The 20,865-nt window shown below is 41.4% G+C and overlaps 1 protein-coding gene and 1 long non-coding RNA gene across 9 annotated transcripts; one reads left to right on the plus strand and one right to left on the minus strand.

The window, feature by feature from the left end:
* Positions 1-4,207: 4,207 nt before the first annotated feature.
* Positions 4,208-20,621, minus strand: LOC147630807 (uncharacterized). 4 transcript variants are annotated; one of them, XM_086810793.1, is made up of 13 exons: positions 20,199-20,618; positions 15,071-15,243; positions 14,916-14,982; positions 14,701-14,781; positions 13,021-13,128; positions 11,606-11,986; positions 7,437-7,502; positions 6,933-7,345; positions 6,709-6,808; positions 6,527-6,586; positions 5,710-5,796; positions 5,490-5,615; positions 4,208-4,806 (listed from the first exon to the last, which is right to left on the minus strand). In XM_086810793.1, the coding sequence occupies exons 2-13, from the start codon at positions 15,214-15,216 to the stop codon at positions 4,498-4,500; spliced, it is 1,944 nt and encodes a 647-aa protein (XP_086666919.1). In that variant the 5' UTR covers positions 15,217-15,243; positions 20,199-20,618; the 3' UTR covers positions 4,208-4,497. The 4 variants fall into 4 exon arrangements, with proteins under 4 accessions (XP_086666919.1, XP_086666920.1, XP_086666923.1 ...); XM_086810794.1 differs by having other exon boundaries at positions 15,071-15,255; XM_086810797.1 differs by lacking the exon at positions 11,606-11,986 and having other exon boundaries at positions 20,199-20,621.
* On the plus strand, positions 5,496-14,697 carry LOC147630808 (uncharacterized). 5 transcript variants are annotated; one of them, XR_015267707.1, is made up of 5 exons: positions 5,499-5,631; positions 11,739-12,418; positions 12,610-12,760; positions 13,506-13,592; positions 13,682-14,697. It is a non-coding gene; the product is annotated as an uncharacterized LOC147630808 (long non-coding RNA). The 5 variants fall into 5 exon arrangements; XR_015267706.1 differs by having other exon boundaries at positions 13,506-14,697; XR_015267705.1 differs by having other exon boundaries at positions 11,739-12,760; positions 13,506-14,697.
* Positions 20,622-20,865: the final 244 nt, after the last annotated feature.

Below are 20,865 nucleotides of genomic sequence, written 5' to 3' on the forward strand. Positions count from 1 at the left end.
ATGCTAGAAGAAAAAAGCACATTGAGGTGCATTATCACTTTATGAGGGAGAAGGTGATGTAGATCTGGTATATGTCAGCACAGAGGATCAGGTGGCTGACATCTTCACAAAGGCATTGGGCACAGAGAAGCTCCACACGTTTAGGAGCTTACTTGGAGTGTAGTATGTGGAGTTGAGCTCAAGGGGGAGTGTTGAGATATCGAGCTCAACTAGTGCTACGACAGACATTGATGACCCACCTGGGTGATAGCTTCCGCATCATCTACACCACTGGCATGGTTGGTGAGATTATGGGTGATATGTGGCCAGTGGGATGACAGGCTATGTGACAGCCATTTTGGATTACTAGAGACTGGCATAGTTATAGCACCAGCTCATTTAGTCAGGTTCACATTATGGACCGACCCTTGTATGTTGTAGTAGTTGAGTACTAACCCATATAGTGTGTACTCTTATCTTTATGTTATGTTGGCTGAGTAGAGAAGAAGAAGAAGATAGAAGAAAATTCAGCTATCCATCTCTCTCTTGTGTCTTGCTCTCTGAAAGATCCCTGTCCTCCCACTGCGCAATGAATTCAGGGGTGCTAGCAGTGGAAGTAGCACTTCTTGCGCGGGGTAGAGTCCTTCACTCGGGGCCTCGCCCATGGATATCCAGACAAGAGACTAATCCATCGGTTCTTCCAAAATCGAACCCGGAAAAACTTTTCTCGCCCGGAAAGCACGGGCGATTCCTTCAGGATAATTTTTCTCTAACGTAGACAAAAGCCTTAACTAACTGAATTGATCTGACCAAACCCGTAAGTCCCATAGTCAGATCAAGGAAAAGATTTCACTTCGATCATAGAGACCAACACTTTTTTCCTCATTGAGAGGCACAGCCGTTGATTCAATTCCATAGAACAATTTTTATCCGGGATTTACTTCATCTATCGTACCATAACAGAATTGAGTCTCAATTTAGGGATCCATCAGTCCAGCCTAGTCCCATGGATTAGCCAACCGTCCAACCACTGTAGTGATGGGATCCAATTAGGAATTTGGTTAGGTTTTGTCCCGGGTACTAGGGAAAAGAGTTCCCAGGCCCCCTAGCCGGATATTCATGCAAACTTAAAACTAGTCACACCACTTACACACCCAATATGAAATTGCCTTTTTCACAGATTCAGCTGTCTTTAAAACAATCATTTAATGAAATTGCCTTTTTCATAGATTTAGCTGTCTTTAAAACAATCATTTAATGAAATCATAGTGTCATTGATCATAATCCTTAAATTCTCCGGTTGAATCCTTATTTCCAAACATTTCTTCATCGATGTACCTATGGCATCATTGGCACAACTAGAACGCTCACCACCTGTCCACTCAGAGGCCTTTTCGATGGTTCCTAGCTCATAGTACTCGGTAATATATTCACATAGCAAAATGGAATCTCCGTTGAAGATCAGCAAGATCAACCAATAGATCCATATAAAAGAACCATGGACTTATCCGTTGAGGACCAGCAAGGTCAATCAACCAGATCCATGCCCGAATTTAGAAAACAACTCTTACTCCTTGTTCCAATATCTTCCACGACGCACGTGTGGGTATCTTCGGCAACCCAGAGCCCGAGCACCGTATGGTCAGTACCCTCTAGGATCCTTCGCAGGTGACCTAGCTCTTCACTCATGAGCAAATACATGGTCTTTGTTTGCCATGTATGAAGGGGGTCTTACCTCTTGATCCAATTCAAGATTCAAGGGCAGTGTCTACCCTTTTATAACTCCAATTTGGTGTTTAATGATGATTACAACAAGTTTACAAGCATGAATACACCAAAAAATTGCATAAAGCCAAGGATAGTTGGTTTTGGATGGTTGGGACATCAAACCAACTTCAAATTGCAATCTAAAGTAATAGAGATAGTGGTAAGTTTGAACCATCAATTGCACCAAAATGCAGTGATTAGTGCTAATTATTCACCAATTAGTGAGATTAATTCTCTATTTTGTGTGCAGAAAATAGAGTGTATGGGGAGGCCAGATCTGGTGCCTTAGAGTTCAAATGAGCTCAAATCCTTTCAAGGGCATCAATAGCAGTTAGTCTAGTAGAAGATCAAGCCCAAAAACATAAAATTTGACCAACTATTGAATGCTTAATCTTTGTTTTGCCAAAGTCACTTCTGATTTGATCCAAATCTTGATGTAGCTTCTCCTTGACGAATTTCAAGATTTTGAGGACACCATCATGTTTAGCACACCCAGCACAGAGGATCAGGTAGCTGACATCTTCACTAAAGCATTGGGTACAGAGAAGCTCCGCAGATTCAAGGCTTGTGATGAGCTATGGTGGATCAAATGCAAGAATCAACATGCTTAGCAAGTGATTAGAAAGTGATTAAGATAAGATTATTGCACGATTAATCTAATAGGATAATGTAGTCATGGATACTCAAAAACCAGCAATTTCTCATCAAACCAATGCCTCAATTTATAGCTTTTACATCCACAAGGTGCCAAGCACCCATTCCCATTGATTTCTCCTTGATTTGTGCCACCTCCTCTCCATATGGGGGTACCTTTTCCTAGAATCTTTCCACACACCTATATTCACTCATGCTACCCTTGATTCTCTCATCCAGTAGATTCTTCTCACCTTTTCACTGCTACCCACTCAATTACGGACTCCCTTTTACAATCTCTAGCTAAGGGCTTGTTCCCGCACACACCCATTCACTTGTATATTTCAACAATTTTGTGTAATAGTCCATGGATGCTATGATAGTATGATATAGTATGCTTACATGTTATGAGGCATTGGACTAACAGGTCCAACAAAATCAATGCCCCATTTCTCAAAAGGCTGTAGAGAAACAGTGGGGTGGTGCAAGGGCATTTTATCCTTGTTGTGTATGATTGCTAACAACAATCTTTCACAAACTTGGCTGCATCTCACCAAACAACATAGGCCACCACAAGCATGCTAGTAAGACTTTCTTATTAGCGGGTGTGTCCATTACAAACTAGCCACACTAATAGAGTGAGATTACTCCAAGATCTTGAGAAACTCAAACAATTGTGAGCATGGTCACATTATCTCATCCTAGCCTAATTTGTATAATTACCCAACTATCTATTGAGATAAGGGGCGCCTTCTTGATAAGGCATCTAACATGATCTCTATATTAAATGGTTTTATTTGGGTAAGCCATTGGCTAGATAATGCACAATTTCTGGCTAGACAATAAAAAAATTCCTTCACGCATTCATCTTTTGTCCTAACATGAAATTATAGGTTTGGCTTTTCTAGAATCCAAAAATAAAACCAATTAACAATGCCAATTGTATTGAATTATGGGGATTCCAATTTATTGTATGCATGGTAAATCCAAGTACTTCATTTTAAAGGGTCGTGGAGCTATATGAATAGGGTACAAAGAAAACAATGCATGGAAACAAGAAAATCTTAAGAAAAGCATGGGATTTACAAATGCAACAATGCAAAATTTGTGCAAAACTGTATTGAATAGATACCCATTAAGTTTTATAGTTAGTTTTCAAGTTCTCAACAAGTGATTCTAAGGAAGTTTATAGTTAGAATAAAGCTCTCGTTTTAGTTGAATGGTGTTTCTATAAACACCTTCATTAATGATCTTGGTCAAGAATGCAAAAATTGTGAATGATAAAGTGTAATTTCCAAAGTAAATAAAATTTCTCCTCTCCAAGCTTTCAAAAAATAAAATTTTAAAAAATTAATGAAACTATTAAAATCAAAATTTTCAAAATTAATGAAATTCCCAAAAAAACATATTTTCTAAAATGTTTGAAATCAAAATTCCCAAAGTTAATAGAAAATTCAAAAGTTCAAATTCTTAAAATTAATAAAATCCCAACTAATTCAAAATTCCCAAAGTATGTATATTTTTCAAATTTCCTAGTATAGTCAATTTCACATTATTTTATTCAAGATGCAAGTTTGGTGCAAAGCAAAAGTTTGGCAAAAAGAAATACTTGGGTATTTAGAAGGTTCAAGAATACCACATAATGGCAAGGAGATCCTTGTGTGTAAGTTAGATCATATCCAATATATATGCTCTACATATAAAATTTTGGAGCATGCTATAAAAAATTACAAGGCAACCCTTGGAGCCAACCAAGTAGAAAGGAAGAACCTTGAAAGAAACAAAACTAAATAAGGACAAGGTTAAAGGGAATTCCTCCATAATCTTAGTGGAAATTTGTGTTATTTATATATTTTTTCACGGACTTCAAGAAACGCACAAAAAGTATTTAATGTAGTCAATGGATTGGCATAAGGGCTTGTATTTCAAGTCAACTATGCAAGTTTAAAGAAATGTGAAGAAGCTCATCATGTTCATGCATAGTCTTATCCCACTTCTTACTTCCTGCCAGTTAGGTAGTTTGGGCATGCAATAAGATATTGTATAAGATTTCATGAAGAGTTGGGTGTTTAGGGAGTTTCAACAATCATTATAGTGCTTATGACCCATGACCATGCGTTAGAGAGGATACACAAACACATAACGAAAGGTGAAGTCATACTGTGACCATTCAATGCATCTATGTGCCTTGCCATAGGCTTGAAGGGTACACCTAGTGATAAAGGTGGCCACCTTGCCCTCCACATTTTCACCTACCCACTCTAGCAATTGAATGGGCTTCATAGATGTCTCTTTTGCAAATGACTCCAAAATACTTGGTAATTGGACTTTTCCCTCTTTGCTGTGGACACTCACATTTGCATGCAAGAATTCTCGTTTTGCAGCTTCCAACTCTTGGTAGATTGATTTCTCCGTGTAAATTCTCACCTGTGAAATCAAAAAGCAACAACTTAATGACTTAACCCAACAACATTGATAGTTTTAGAATTAATCCATGGTACTAATGACTTCCAAGGTCCACCACCTTAAGATGGGCGTGCATTTGGACAAAGGTGGTTACACATCTAAAGGTAGAATAGGCTCTCATTTTGGGCCAACTCTACTCATTTGTGAACAAGCACCTAGGATACTCCACTTGTCATTTTGCCACAAGCACCAATATTACTACATGCCATTTTTCATGGATATACAAATATCCATTTTGCCACACACATGGATACTCTACTTGTCATTTTCCCACACTCATGTATATCCATTGAAAAATGGCATATATCAAATACAAATAATGTGGAAATTCTTACAATGGCATATATCAAATACAAATAATGTGGAAATTCTTACGTTATAAAACCTAATATACTGTTCGGCCAACTCTACTCATTTGTGAACAAGCACCTAGGATACCCTATTTGTCATTTTGCCACACGCATGTTCGTCACATTTGCACACACCAAGTAAAAACTATGTGATTATAAAATGGTATGTACTAATATTTATATATATGCACACGCATTAAAACAGGTATCAATTACAAATAATGTGGAAATTCTTACGTTATAAAACCTAATATACTGTTGACGTAGATAGTTAAGAGTAATATTTATCACTACCGCTGGGTCTGATCGCCCTCCACAACATAGAGCAAAGCAGAGGAGCGGTTCCGGATTGTCAATGGCGTAAGCCTGCCGCTCTTCTCCTCTTAACTTGGCCACTGGCGAGAGAAAGGATTGAAGCCACTATAAAATCAACCAGGTTGAATTATTACATTCCAATCGCTTGCGATTGTAGGTGAAATAATACAGGTTTAACGCAAGTGAACGATTAATTAACCTTTGCTGGGCGATGTGACCTGCATTTCAAAATGGTCTGTTCGATAGTTTGCACGTTAATTGAATGCGCTCCGATTTTGTATGCGGCCTGTCACATGTTTTATTGATTGATTTAGTGTACGGATCGTGCAGTTTCTTCTCGCACATGTGTACGAATGGGACCATGTTGCAGTACACATTTGCGAGCATGCTTATGGTGCAAATGGACTGTGATGCCGTACAAGTTTACGGGCATGCTCACCGTGCAAATGAACCATGTTGCAGTACACATGTACGAGCATGCTTATTGTGCAAATGATCAGCATGCTCGTGCATGTGTAGTGCAACATGGCTCATTTACACAGTGAGATGCTTTTGTAAGCGTATGTGGCAACATGGTCCATTCACACAATAACAATGCTAGCACACATGTTCGGCAACCTGTTCTACTTGCACCCTAAGCATGCTCGCACATGTGTACTGCAACATCGCTCATTTGCACAATGAGCATAATTGTACACGTGTACAGCAACACGGTTCATTTGCAAAGTGAGCATGCTTGTAACTGTGTGTGGCAACATGGTCCATTCACACCATAAGTATGTTTGCACACATGTTCGGCAGCCTGATCTATTTGCACCATAAGCATGCTCGTACATGTTTACTGCAACATGGATGCTCGTACAGAGTGTTCTATAGTGTGTCATTTGCACAGTAAGGATGCTTGTACGTGTGTGGTAACATGTTATCATTTGCATTATGAGTATGCTTGTACAAATTTCATGATAGTACATGTGCACGACAACATACTTGATGTACACAACTAAGCATTCTCATACCTTTTGGAGCAACGCAATTCGCTTCAGATGGTTGCGAGGGATACCATAGGCAAGATAAGCCTGCCACAACCATGCTTTCAGCTTCAAAATGTTTTTGTGAAATAAACATAGAGTTTTAACCAATGTCTGCATGTGCAAGTCTTGCTGACATAAATGCATCATGAGATAGAGATGTTGCTTACATGCATCATAAGGGCATTGTGTACATTAATCCAGAAGGCCAGCTTTTGTTCGTGTTTCATCTGACCTGGATCCACGCCCTCTAGTTGTTGCACCAAGGATCTGCATTCAACAATTGATTGAGGAAAGGGGACTTGGACCCAGGATCTCACGATTGGGGCCCTGGTATGTTAACTGCTTAGGCCAATGCTCCACACACACGCACACTAAGACCATCTGCACTCACCGAAAAGTATGAAGCATTTGAGCTGCATATGCCAACCTCTCATTGTCAACACAAATCCAGTGCACTTCAAATTTTGAAGTGGTGGTTCCCTCACAATCTGTGGCACAATTCTCCTGATTAGGATCATCCAAAGACACTTCATATGAAGCATCAGTTCTGCATTGTGAAGTCCACCCATCGCTCGAGAACTGTTGGGCAGAGAACGTGCTTGCAGAGGATGATGATGATGAAGGAGAGATCTTGGGTCCATGCTGTAAAAGTGGTGGCTCTGCAAGTCTGCAATAGATGGCAGCCATACAATGTACCAGATCTTCTGATAATTTGTTGCCTGTTCGGACTGTTGGATCTTCAGGTAAACGGCTCTGCCTACTACGTATCAGTCTTTTGGAGTAGGTGTCCCGGCAAGGTGTACCCTGTTCACAACCAAGCACAGTTTTCGGTTTACACACAAGCACATATCATCATCATGGTCAAGTATGAGGATTCCAAGGACGAGACAAAAACCTGTCTTGAGCTGAGGAAGGTTACGTCTTGTCGCTCCTCCTTTGCCACATAGAACGGTTGGTTTTCCTGTCTCAGACATTGATCAGCCTCATTACTCTTATCACTGTGCTTAGTGAATGAATTTATGTTATTATATGTATGCTATGTGTACTATAGGATTTAGGCTCAATTTCCCCCGGCCTGCCTTCTTATTCTGACAAAACTGGTTAACTACGGCATCCACTAGTATTGTACATGCATGTCATTGGTCCATGTTGGACACATTCAGGTAGTGCATGCACTCTTCTGTGCTCAGGGTGGTCCAGAGGTGTCAGGTCTATGGTTGAGTTGGTGAGTTGGTCAACTGCTTTCCTTGTGTATGCCTGTTTGGTGCTCTAGAGCAGCTAGATCATGGATGGTTGCACGTGGGTGCATCAGGTGGTGTCAGAGTGGGTCTTGCATCAAAAAGAAGAGCAAGACAGTGAAAATAATGGTTACCGGGGAACGAAAGAAGAAGAAAAAACAGAAACGGAGAAGGAAATGGTATTTCTGAGGAAGCCAAATACCACATCAGCAAGGGAGAGGAAGAGAAATATGAGAAGTGTATGGAAATGTAAGACAAAAGAAGAGGAAAGGTAGGGAGAGTGGGAGAAAGGAGGCAGCAGAAAAGAAAGACCAAAAAATAGCTGGTGTTGGGGAGACGTCCAAAACAGCAAGGAAGAAATTGCTGAAACGGCTGAAATGTGCTGTTTCAAAATATGCAAATTGTTACGACCCTGTGTTTTTCCCTTTGGACAACAAGCATGGACAACAAGCAGGTGGGCACAGGCACGGGCACGGGCATGGGACGCACAGTGTGGACAGGCATCAGTTGAATGTGAAAAGGAAACCCATGTTGGTGGCCAGCCCAAGTGTGAAAAGGGGACAAAAAGGAACTTTAATTTATAAGGCTTAATAACTTTAGATGATTTAAAGGCTTATTATTATATTGAAAAGCATGCGTTTTGTCTATCTTTGCTTTTTAGCGTTTTTAATGAAAAGTGCATAGCCTCTTTATAAAGACCGAAGGGTGGTAGGGGTAGCACCTCCACTCCCTTGTTATAGCTACTTATGGGACTTCTATGATATTGTGTACTAGTCACATGAGATGGTAAAGTTGGGTATGGTTCACAGTCAGCCGCACCATGAACTATAACTACAACTATGGATGATTTTTGCCTTTGGAACTAAGGTATGATTGAGGAAGATTAGGACATTGATCTTTGTCATATGGTTTTGGCTGTTCTTGACCACATGATCGGTCAATTGGATATTGAGATGATGCTATTTGTGGAGTTGGTCTCCTTTGGAATGGCATGGTTTGGTTGAGCTCAAAGTCTGCGGGCAACCTGAGCTAACTCTTCGAGACTCTATGAATGGGCATAAGTCTTGCAAGCAGTTCTAGAGATGGTTTGGTTCATGGATATATGGATCAAACTCTATTTGTTCATGTATTAACACACTTTCTGAGGTATTATTGTATTTTGGTGCCATTGGATCCTGGTACCCTTGAGAATACATTGGGTAATACCCTGGATTGTGTGGTGTGATGTATGTATATTGGTATGATACATCAAGTACTTTATTATGTTCATAGATGCACCACTGAGTGTGACTCCCGCGGAATGGCCTTGAGACATATGTGGGAAGTACTTCGTGGATGTATAGTTTGGATGCATTGAGTGCCTTCATATGCTCATGTTTTACCATCAGTCGTGGTCCTGCGGATGTCTATGGGTTTAAGGCTTGCGAGCAACCCTGAGACTGTTATTCTGGAGTGAGTAGAGCATCTTGAGGAGCATATTGTTTGCGAATGCATATATGTGTCATGCATATGTTTGTCATATGTAGAATGATGCATGGTTTTGTTTTTGGCTAACACAGGTTACGTGTTTCCACTTGATTTTAGACTTTTGTTGTAGGTTCTGAAAGAACAAGCAAGAGTTGTTTGTCACTTTGACGTGACGGTTTGGCCTTATTGTTCAGGATGATTGTTTCATCACCCAGATGCACTGGAGGGGCATTGCTTTGGTCATATGAGGAATCTTTTGGATGCCTTACTGTGTTATTGAGTGCAATTGAGGACGCTTGCTATTTTTCAAGAGGGGGGTATGTTACGACCGTGTGTTTTTCCCTTTGGACAACAAGCAGGTGGGCACAGGCACGGGCATGGGCATGGGACGCGCAGTGTGGACAGGCATCAGTTGAATGTGAAAAGGAAACCCATGTTGGTGGCCAGCCCAAGTGTGAAAAGGGGACAAAAAGGAACTTTAATTTATAAGGCTTAATAACTTTAGATGATTTAAAGGCTTATTATTATATTGAAAAGCATGCGTTTTGTCTATCTTTGCTTTTTAGCGTTTTTAATGAAAAGTGCATAGCCTCTTTATAAAGACCGAAGGGTGGTATGGGAGATAGTCGTATGGGTGGTCGCCGTATGGAACTTCAGGGGTGGCCGGGTTACGTGGCGTTGCTGCTGCCGCCACCGTAGCTGTTGTCCGCCAGCCACCGCCAGCGACTGCTGCTGCCGCCACTAGTGCTGTTGTTATTGCCGCTGCAGCCGCCTCTAAGAGCAGCCGCTACCGCCACCCTGGCAGCCGCCGTCACCAGGGCAGCCGCCGCCAGGTACAGCCGCCGCCACCAGCTGCTGCCACCTATGTTGGGTCCTGCTGCCACCTCTGTCAGGTACAGGGCTGCCACCTTTGTCAGGTACAGGGTTGTACATGCAAGCTGTGACTATAGGAAGGACATATGGTTTGGTATAGCCCTACTGCTGTTTGGGAAAGGGTTGTGGGATCCATGATTGAGATGGAGAAGACCTTTTCAAGCAGGGAGGTGTCGTACACAGGTGTGCCTTCTCTATGGAATGCTTTGCTGTAATAGCGAGAGTTCTTATTTGGAAAGTCCTGGGTGAAAAGCTAAAAGGGATCCTATTGGTAAAGAATTCGACAAATTGTACTTTGTACTCATATTTGATCAAGTAAAGAAATACCGCAAGGGGCGCCACTGCGTTTTGGGGCCAATCGGTGTCCTTGTACTATCTGCAGGAGCATTCTAGCTCCCCTGTTTGTTTTCCTTTTCCAGGTTCTCATGGGTGATGAAGTGTTTTGTGTGCGAGTGTTTGTTCCACCGCCCTTCAGATTTCTGAAGGCCGGTTTCACAAATGACTGAAATGGTTGAAACAAGTTTCAAACTCTGGAACCCTCTATCGAAACAGGCAAAATGGTCCAAAATCCCATGTATGGGGCGTTTCCCATAATTATCGCACATATGTTCTTATGGTGTTCTCTCAGCTCTGTATGTATGGATGTGTGGTGCTTTATTTGTAGGAAGATCAGGGCTGGTTGCACGCAGGTGTAACAGGTGATATCAGAACAGGTCTTGCATCAAAAGCAGAGCAAGTGAGAGGGCATACCATAGTTACCCGGAAATGAAAACAGAAACAGATATTGAAATGGAAATTTTCCAGGGAGCCAAAACAAGGAAACTCTAAACCCCATGTTTTGGGAGTTTCCCATAACCATGGGGCATATGTTCTTACGATGTCTGTTGTGGATTGGCAAAAGCTCTCAGGCACCAGGGATAGGTCAGTAAACAAAAGATTGAGCTTAGGTGGCTTACTAGCTCATAATCTTGGTTGATTACTGATATGCAAATACTTGTTCAACAGGACCAGAAGTGATGGGAGTGCCCCGTGTATGTGTTTGGCCAGCACCAGTGCTTCCTAAGGAGGTTGGATTGTCAATTGGTCAGGCTGGATAGGGGTGGCTTGGTAGAAAGAATGACAAAGTACTTTGGGCAGGTGGAGTACTCCCACCTGAAGGCTGAAACGACCAAATGCATGCTCATGCACTACACAACATGAATATAGATGGATCGAGTCATGTAATCTTCAGCTTAACAGCTGTTTTTGTAGACCCTCTTCATAGACATCAAAGAATTTACATTACTTCTTCACATGTGTCATTCCCAAACAACAGATGCATGAGTCGTGACTACGGGGGACACTAGGGTTAGGGTTTAGTGGGGAGAGCCAGCCATCTGTGTTCACCTATACTGACAATACAAAAAAAACAGTTGCATGCAGTAATTGCTTGCCTTGACAACACCCATTAGAGGATATACCAACTCATCATGAATCCAATACTTACTTGAGGGAATTGAATCGGCTGAGAATACGAAGAACACAAGCTCCATTCCTTTTTTGAAGAGTTACATGAACTTGCTTGTTGTTGGGATCCTGTTTTGCTCCAAAATGACCTCTCTTGTGGGCTGTCTTGCCAGGGTTCGGTGGAGGATTGACTTCGATCGTAATGAGGCGATGATTCTTTTCCTGCTGATATTGAAGTAGATGTTTGAATCTGTTCACGATCCATCACCTTTGAAGTAGAGACGTTTTGGCTTTTTGGTTCATAAGAAGACCATGTCAAACTTTGCTCAAATGCATTGCGATAAAGTAAGAGTAAATGTTGCTCCAAGTGTGTGACCTCAAGTTCGAGCATGGCGATCTCTTTGATCAAATCCTGTGTTGACTGTGCAAAGAAACCTCTTCATCAATGTGACCAAATGGTACTGACAGATTTCAACTTCCTATCCATTTGTACATATACAAGCAAAGCTCAAACCAAGGCAGCCCTTGTCAACCTCCTTTTGATATAACCATAGGCTGCATTTGTGAAATTCTGGTGGAAGATAGTGCTTAGTGCAATTATTTGAAGTTGAAGGGGAAGAGGAGAAGATCAGGGAGCCCAAATTTTTTATTCAAAGAAGAGGAATGTCATCCGCATCAGCTCCAACACTCACATGCATTTGTTTCGCTAGGGCTTTATCAAAGTATCAGTCCATGCTGTGAGCTCAACTAAATGTTTCTCCCGTCTGAAAGGAGGCAGCTGTGCTAAAGATATTCATCAAACAAGGAGCCATACTCATCCTGAAACTTTTGATGCTTCTTAATAAATTTTTGGGTATGTTTAATTAAGACCTGATCAATAATCTTGTGTCAGTCTTGGTGTTCATTATTGCTGGGCTGGTAGCTGTCTGTTGATGACACTGTTGGCGTTTGTTTGAGGTCTCTTATAGTCATTTGGCATAATATATTATTATGTTATTCTTCTTTAAAAAAATTGATCAATAACATAGACCTCATTGCATTCAGCACCTTCCGCATGTGTCACTTGACTCATACAGTAGATAAATGCTATGGACCGATTGTGGGAAGGAAACGACACATGATGGGAAGGAAATGCTATTTATCCCATGCCATTGCATCCCTCTTTAGCATTGCTTACGCAAGCGAGTCCTTTCAAGTACTTGCAACTTCTTATTACTTATGCATACTCTCTTGTTTAGTTACCAAGATTCTTTATGTAAACTTCATTGTGATGATGCCATTTCCTCTGTGGACAAATACTCAATTTACTTACAAAACATAGGCTTGTGATATATAGATTTGAATGTTTAGAAATGTCATTTGTGTCCAAAAACTCTGTCAAGTTTGTGTTTTGTTTGAACATTCTTATTAGCCACCGAACATTCCAAAGATTTAGGGTGTTTCAACTAGGCATACCTTCGGTGTGATATCTCTTGATGTGACGGATGAATCTTTTCCAAGAGCTTTCTTGAGAATCTTGTTCTTAGCTTGTTCACCTTCAAAACTTGTTTGTAGCTCTGCAATCTGCACAACAATATTACATGAACAAACATCAGTATCTGGAAAAGAATTGGAGAGTGGATTAAGGGTGTACGACGGCCACGCTTTCAGTGTTGCCTCAGGGTGGTGCATTCCCATCCTTGACACTGCGTCATACATCTACCCTTGTGCATTGTCTACTCACATTCTTGTAGCTGCTTTCCCTCTCGGGAATCAAAGTTCACAAATTAGGCTCTCAGATCTTTTTTATTCTACTCCTACAAGACCATACTGTCCACATGCAACATCTGTCCCCACTCCAAAGAGAGGGAGAACAGATGCTGCAAAGGGCTCTGTTCAGGGATAGAGAGCTTTCTTTGATTGTGATTGTGACTCACGCAATTTACTTGTTTTTGTTACAGGTACATCCTCCTGTGCAGCATTTGAAAACTCAGTGGAGAATACTATAGTCTGCAGCAGCAAGGATCAGGAGGCTGGAGCAAAGTCAGGTATGCATCAAATGCAGGGTTATTCTTTGGAAGATCATCATTTGAGGTTCTCCAATCTCTGAATTGTTGGCCACAAGAGGACTGTGCAGTGGATGCTGTACAAGATGCAGGTCAGGCAGGGGAATTATTTTGCATGTTTTTTGGCTTGCAACTCCCTATATGAAAGGCACATCAGAGGGAATGGGGAGTACAGGTCACTATGCTATCATGGTTGTTCGAAAGACCCCTAGCACAGCTTACACCCAGGTCACTGTGTTCACTTATTTTCGATATTACTTCTTGGTGCATGTCTTGTCACCCAGCAACTCTCTAATTTTCAATGGAGAGGATACATCGGGGAACAGGATGGAGATCCAGATCATATGCTTTGTTCATTGATGCCAGCATGACCAGAGACTAGGACGCTCAAAACCTTTTAAGAGCTTCAAAGGGTGCTAGGAGTCGGAAGTATAGGAGGGGCTGAAACTTAACATGCTGATGAAGGCCCACAGTTCAATGTGGGCACCTTGCTCAAACTACAGGTCCAAGGAGTCTTGTAGGGAACACACCCTTGAGCTCATTGCTCAAAACTACATCTATACTTTTTATTTTGACATTTTTTCCGGAAGTGAATAACAGTGTCCTTCACTTTAAAATTGTCCACATGCATCTCTAGAATGGTGGGAGGAGTGATGCATGTGACAATAAAGGGGGGCAATCCTATGCCAAACTTTCTTAAATTTATCCCAGTCCAAATGCAAGAATGGCTTACTTTGGCTCTACACTCATCTTTGTGGGTGTGATACTTCGTCTAGAGCAGTTAAGTCAAGGAGGGAGCCCTCCGTCCTGCAACTCCCTCTCTCAGTTGGAAAGTTGGCTGCTTCCTTGACCTTGTAACTTCTCGGCCAACTTTCCAATTGTTCTCGGAAAGAAAAGCACCACCTTCAATAAGTAACAGCTTGAACATCTGTCAACCATGCCTTGGAACTTGGGCCTCTTGTTGGTTGGACAAGTGAGGGCTTGCTTGGGACAAAAGGAAGACGAAATGTGACCAAATGCAGTATAATAAGATTGGACTTGCTTCCCTCTAAATCTTGTTATCAATCAAAACATTATTCATTTAACTCACATCTTTCTCCAAAGTTACGAGGCGATGATGGTCGGGGTGCTTTTTCTTTGCTTCAAATCCTTTTTGCATGCAACCAAAGCCCTGGGAAAAGAACAATTCAAAGACCTTGGCTGCTCATAATGTTCTAGTTGAATTGCTAAGCATTTCATGTCTTCTTATTCATGCCTTTTGGCTTCTAAGATTGAGCAATAAGAAATATATACAGTAGCAGCAACCTCTTTCAGGTTTCTGAAGGACTGGGTTGACATTTCATGAGATGAAAGAGTCTCCACTTCAACTGCACTGTATATACCATCAAAAAATTTAGTTAGGATAGAACCCCAGATCATCACATGCATACGTGACATAGGGGACACATTTTTACCCTTACCTGTTGGACCGCCAATGCCTTGCAAGTATTTCTTGAACATCAAGATCAAAGATACAAGCTTTGTCTGTTTTTGAAGCTGGAAAATCTAAGGGGTGACCATCAGGGAACACATCATCCCAAGACTTGCTTGAACCCATCCCTTTCATTGGACCTCTCTTCCAAAATGAAATTACCTGCATTTGTCACTAAAAGAGACAATAAAGGAGGCGGCAAAACGAAGAATACACCATATACGTATTATTTGGCTTGCTCTACTCACTAGAACTGAACATGTGCGTGCGAATTTTCTTTCTTGAAGTACGTAAGGGTGGAAGGAGAAGAGTTATCTCAGCAAAAGTCAAAGTAAAAAAAGCCTCAAATTACTCCGTTTTTGTGCAAAATTATCTAACAAGCAAGCTGGCTTTTGTCATGTAGAGATGGTTTAAATGGAGTTCATCAAATTACATGCTGAGACATATCATCATTGAGAGTGATGACAAGCTGATCCTTGAAAATGCAATGAAATGTGAGGTAAAGTGAACATGTAAATTTTTCATGGTGGACGCTAGACCTCCTCGGTCAATTATGGCCGTATGATCTTCTGTGAGGGCTGTGAGCTTGCTTTTTGGTCAAGGCTATGGGGTAATGCAAAGGTGTTTCAGAATCTTGTCTTCTGTGGGGTTGTGTGCTAATCCCTCCTGACTTACATGTCGCTGATTCCCGAGTCAATCTCTCCTCCGAGTGAGTGGATTTGGTCCCCTAGATTCTTAGATTATGAACTTTGACCCATGGGTACGACAGCTAGCTGTTTGGAAGTCGTCAGGGACCCCTGTGTGGTGGTGGTTTCTCCTTTGCATCTGGATCTCTAATCTGGCACTGGCCAATGAGTGAGCGAGTGAGCGAGCGATGTTTGTGTGTGTGTGTGTATGTGATGGTTATCTCCAACGGCTTGAATCGTGTATAGAATCTCAAATCCAAGGTACGTGTGTTGCGCAAGGTTGGCGAGGGTTTTTATTTCGTTTTCTTAGCATTATGTTCGGTTACTCGTGAGTCGTGAGGCTCGCTACTGGGAACAAAGAGAGTATTGTTAAATGGTTGACTACTCCAATCTTGGGTATCCATGACAAGCACTTGTGTCACTTCATATCGACGAGGTAGGTTGAACATTACATACATACTTGAAGACTATGGAACTGTTCACGCCAGTGAGAGGTAGCCCTCCATGCAGTTTACATCACAAGGATAGAGAACTTTGGCTGCCGTCCAATGGGGTACTTAACCATGCCCTCCAACGGTGTACTTAACCACTACCAGAAACGGCTAGTCAGATGTACCACCTCTGTCTATTACTTGAAATCATCTGAAGTTGCAGCTTTTTGACAGCTTTTCTAGGTCACAACCAATGGCTGCCTCTTAATTTACTAGCATTCACTCAGTCTAATGGAAACCAAATCCCCTCAGGTGGGAGGGCCATTGGTGGGGCTCTTGGTGGATGGAGTGAACAGGCAGTGTGCCATGCAGAAAGGACTTTGCAGGCAGTAGTTCTTCTAGTCACACTAATTAGAACATTAATCATCAACATTAACATTAGGGAAAATTTGGAGTCAAATTGGACCCTTTGGAGACTGCTACACATTTTTTACAAAAATATGCTCATGATAAATTTTTGGAAAATCAACTCAGTTTCACCATATTTTTGAGGGGATTCATTAAACACTGAGCATGGACGCACGTCATGGGTTACTACAACCGAAAATTCGTCAAGATTAAGTTGCAAAAAAATGAACCTTACAACTAGAGTAAAAAGGTTTGGGTAACTTTTTGGTGCTACGAAGGCACCTTACCTTTATACAAAGGCCTTTTAAGGCTTAAAATAACCACGTCATCAGGCTCTGCCCACACAACTCCAAGGGCCTTCCCTATCCTCTCGCCTGCTCCCTCACAACACCGACGGCCTTGCTCACCGACGCAAGCCTCCTCTTGTCACCTCCCTCGCCAGCAAGTACCAAAGTGGGACAACGGTGTTCGCATAATGGTACAGGGCGAGACCAATCTCCCATCCCTCTGTTGCTTGATCCCACCCCTCGATTTAAAGAGTCCAGGGATAGGGGCAATTCGAAGAAGAGAGAGAGAGAGAAAGGGAAGGATATGCGCTGAGGGTAGCAAAGAGAAGAGTGACAGAGAAGCCATCAGGCCACAAAAAAGAGGACAGACTAATCCGTATTCATGGGCAAGCAGCGCAGAGAGAGAGAGGTGTTTTTGTACAACCCCAAACTCTCCCTTAACCTTGACCTGGACAAAGCATATGACAGAGAAGATGGATTGGGATGTCGATGAAAGGGCTCCAATTATTACTTCTGCATTGGCATTAATCAGCAAGGATGCAGAGGGAGAGAAACGAAACGCATGTACATAGCTTCTTTGGCAGCAACATATCAACGCATGCACATAGCTTCTTTGAGAATATTTGCTATTTTCAAAGCTAGCCTGTAATGGGAAACTTAAATGTAGCATTTCAGTGGCTATTTTGACCATAAGTGAACTGATTAATGAGAATTCTATTAAAAAGGTTTGTGTTCCCTTCAAAAAGGTGGCACTCTCTCATGCATTCCCTCAGCACTGTCATCGTCATCAGCGCATCAACGTCATACGAATCTGTAGGGCACGATAGGAAGGGAAAATGTCCCAAATATGCTCTCTTTCTGGAGCAAGACAACCCTCAGCGCAGCAACGTCTTACAAATCTGTAGGGCAGGATGGGAAGGGAAAATGTCCCAAATATACTCTCTTTCTCGAGCAAGACAATCTGCTCCTGCTCTCCGTTCACACGCGAGACGTTCTCACTCCTCTCTCATATACCCGCAGCCCGCTTCAGTCGCAAGGAAGCCCCCTCGCTCTTTCTCTCTGCGCGCGCAGGGATCATTGATTAGTCGCTTCTCTCTCTCATGATCTCATCCTCGTAGGAGCATGCAAGTGGCAGATGAAGGAGGGACAGGCAAGGGAGTTGATCTCTTTGTCTTTTGTCATACCTGCAGTAAGAGGGAATGGCGCATAAACTGAATTTACAATTTTTTTGTAGTATCGTAAATAAAAGATCACTATGTACACTAAATAAGAAGGGAAGAACGCAAAAAGAAAAAGAAAAAAAAAGGGGGAAAGCAAAGTGGATTTCTCAGTGTCGACCTACTATAAATCTGCCTCGAAAAAAATGGGGACGCCCTGCTGGGTGCCCTTGTCTCATTGAGAGACCACCCTTGTCTCATTGAGAGAGAAAAAAAGAGTCAAACAATGGCTTGTGTTCACAATTTTGGTGTTCTGGTTCCATCGACATCTCGGTCTCAATGCCAGCACCCATAAATTTAACGAGAAATCGGGGTTTGGACATCTGTATTCTTAAGAAATGGTTGACATGCTAATGCGCTTATCTTGAAGCAACCCCACACATGTGGTTAGTTATTATAATAGGACATTTTCTAACAGAGATTTCCAGTTCTTTATCATGTTTGGGCATTGCAAAAATATATGTGGTGACCATCTTATAAAGGACTAAACCATAATGTTAATGTAATACCTCGCTTGATCTAAAAAAGTACGAAGCTTTATCATGTTTGGGCATTGCAAAAATATATGTGGTGACCATCTTATAAAGGACTAAACCATAATGTTAATGTAATACCTCGCTTGATCTAAAAAATTACGAAGCTTTTCCATTGCTTAAGTATTTTCTATGTAGGAAAACTGATGAATCTCCAAACCTGCTGATAGATATCATGTTGGATGGGATGAATCATCTTTTGTGTGGGAGGATGAGAGATGGGATCAGATGTGTGGGCTGTTAAATAGTCAAGAGTTATAGGCTTCTGATGAGATTTGAGCTGGTCTTGTGGCATTTGTGAAAGGTGGACTGTTGTATACGAGGATATAAATATAATATTATTTCCCAAAAAAAAAGTGATGATAGGCTTTCATGCAATAGCTTTAATCATAGTTGAAAATTGTGTGATAAAGATAGTGAACACTAGCATATGACAATAAAAAATCAAAGTGTTAAAGTTGATAAGGGAGTCCTTAGATTAAGTGATGCTACATTTTTTTTGCTTAAACTAGAGTCGAAAATCTATATGATTAATCGAAAGATTGATTATTTTTGCTCTATGATGGGTGTTGAACTAGACTCTGTAAATAACAAAGATTATGAACCAAAATACGATTTGGAAAGCAAGGAAGGGGCACAAAAGAGCCAAGAGAATAGGGAGTCAAGTAAAAAATGCAAATTAGAGACTCTTAACATGCTTAGGAATCTTATAAGAGATAATTTCATTTTCGCTTTTGATTTGAGAAGTATGATGAAAAATGTCTATCAATGTCAAGAAAGTGCCTAATTTTTTCAATTCAATAAGCATACAAACACGAAAGGTGTGGGAGTGCATTCAAAATGTTGTAAACTCACTAGCAAGCATTCTCATCTATGCCTTTATGATGTTGCTACAATGTTCTAAAAATCTTAAGCGATCACCTCTCCTCGTGGTATCTATACTACCCACATGCTCTACCCACATGCTCAACAGTAAAATATGGGTTCAAACTACCTCATATACCATCGATTTAGCACACAATTAAAATCATGTCATAGTATCAACATGTGATATGAAATATTAAAACCTATAGTTTTGAGCATGAGCATTAAAATGAAAAATTCCTCACTCAAATAATCTCCAAACATGAAGAGATATATGGTGTTTTTTGATTTTGTTCCTAGTGTTTAAGTAGCCATTGGGACCGTTGGCTTTGGTTTTCCCATGTCCCAAGAATCTCTCTCTCTCTCTATAGGCTAATGTATATATATACACACATCCGCGCACACACATATATATATTCTAAATACGTTAATGAAGCCCGCCTTCCTATGCAGGGCCCAATTCAACTACGCCTTGGACTTTTAGGGACACCTAAAGCAAGGGCCGTTTCGGTACGCCACAGCTTAATTACGGTAAGCAATTAGGAACTTAAGTTAACCAACTGTAAAATTATGCAATTCAGAATGCCAATTGAAATGTAAGCAATGGTTAGTGCTGCGAATATAGTTGCACCACAGAACAATCAAGCAAAATTACAAAAATCACATTATACGGTGAGATTAGAAGACCTACAGGCTCTCACGAAATGCTGTTGGTTGGAATAGAAAAGCTTGTTGCGCTTCAATTGCTCCTGCTCGCCTGTTATCCTAAGGTTCCCTTTGATTGATCATTACTAGGGCTTCTACTCATCAGACGAGAATCAAGAGAATACAAGAGGGTGCGGTGGTACACGAGAAGCGGTGCACGTGGGTCAAGCGAAACTGAGGACAAAAGAGGAAGGGATAATTTGATTGAAGGGAGTGCAGTAGTTTGCAATGGAAGCTCCAATCGAGATTGATGGTGGTTGTTTTGTTGCTTAATTTTGTACACAAAACAAAACACAAGCAAAAAAAAGAGGAGGAGGAGGAGGAGGAGGAGGGGGAAATGTCCTACTCGGCATGATTGCACGTTTGACAATTAGAAAGTGAAGGTCCCCCACTAACGCTCCATGACATGTGCCTGCAAACCATAGATATAGACTCTCTTTCGGCCCAGCTTTAGGGGGTGGTGCGGTAAAAACTCATTAAACATGTTAAAACACTGGTAAAAGCAAAGAGAGTCCACAAAAACGTTATGGCAAAACTATGAAAAAAATTCTTTGCCAAAACATAGTAAAAATGTGCTAAACCAAATGTCAAATCCCGCAGGGCTGGATAGCGAGAGAATCCAAAGTCCACAACATCAGACAGAGGTGGAAGGA

The sequence above is a fragment of the Cibotium barometz genome, chromosome 16 (assembly GCF_041138505.1).
Source record: "Cibotium barometz isolate CiBa-2024 chromosome 16, ASM4113850v1, whole genome shotgun sequence".
In the NCBI taxonomy this organism is placed as follows: Eukaryota; Viridiplantae; Streptophyta; class Polypodiopsida; order Cyatheales; family Cibotiaceae; genus Cibotium; species Cibotium barometz.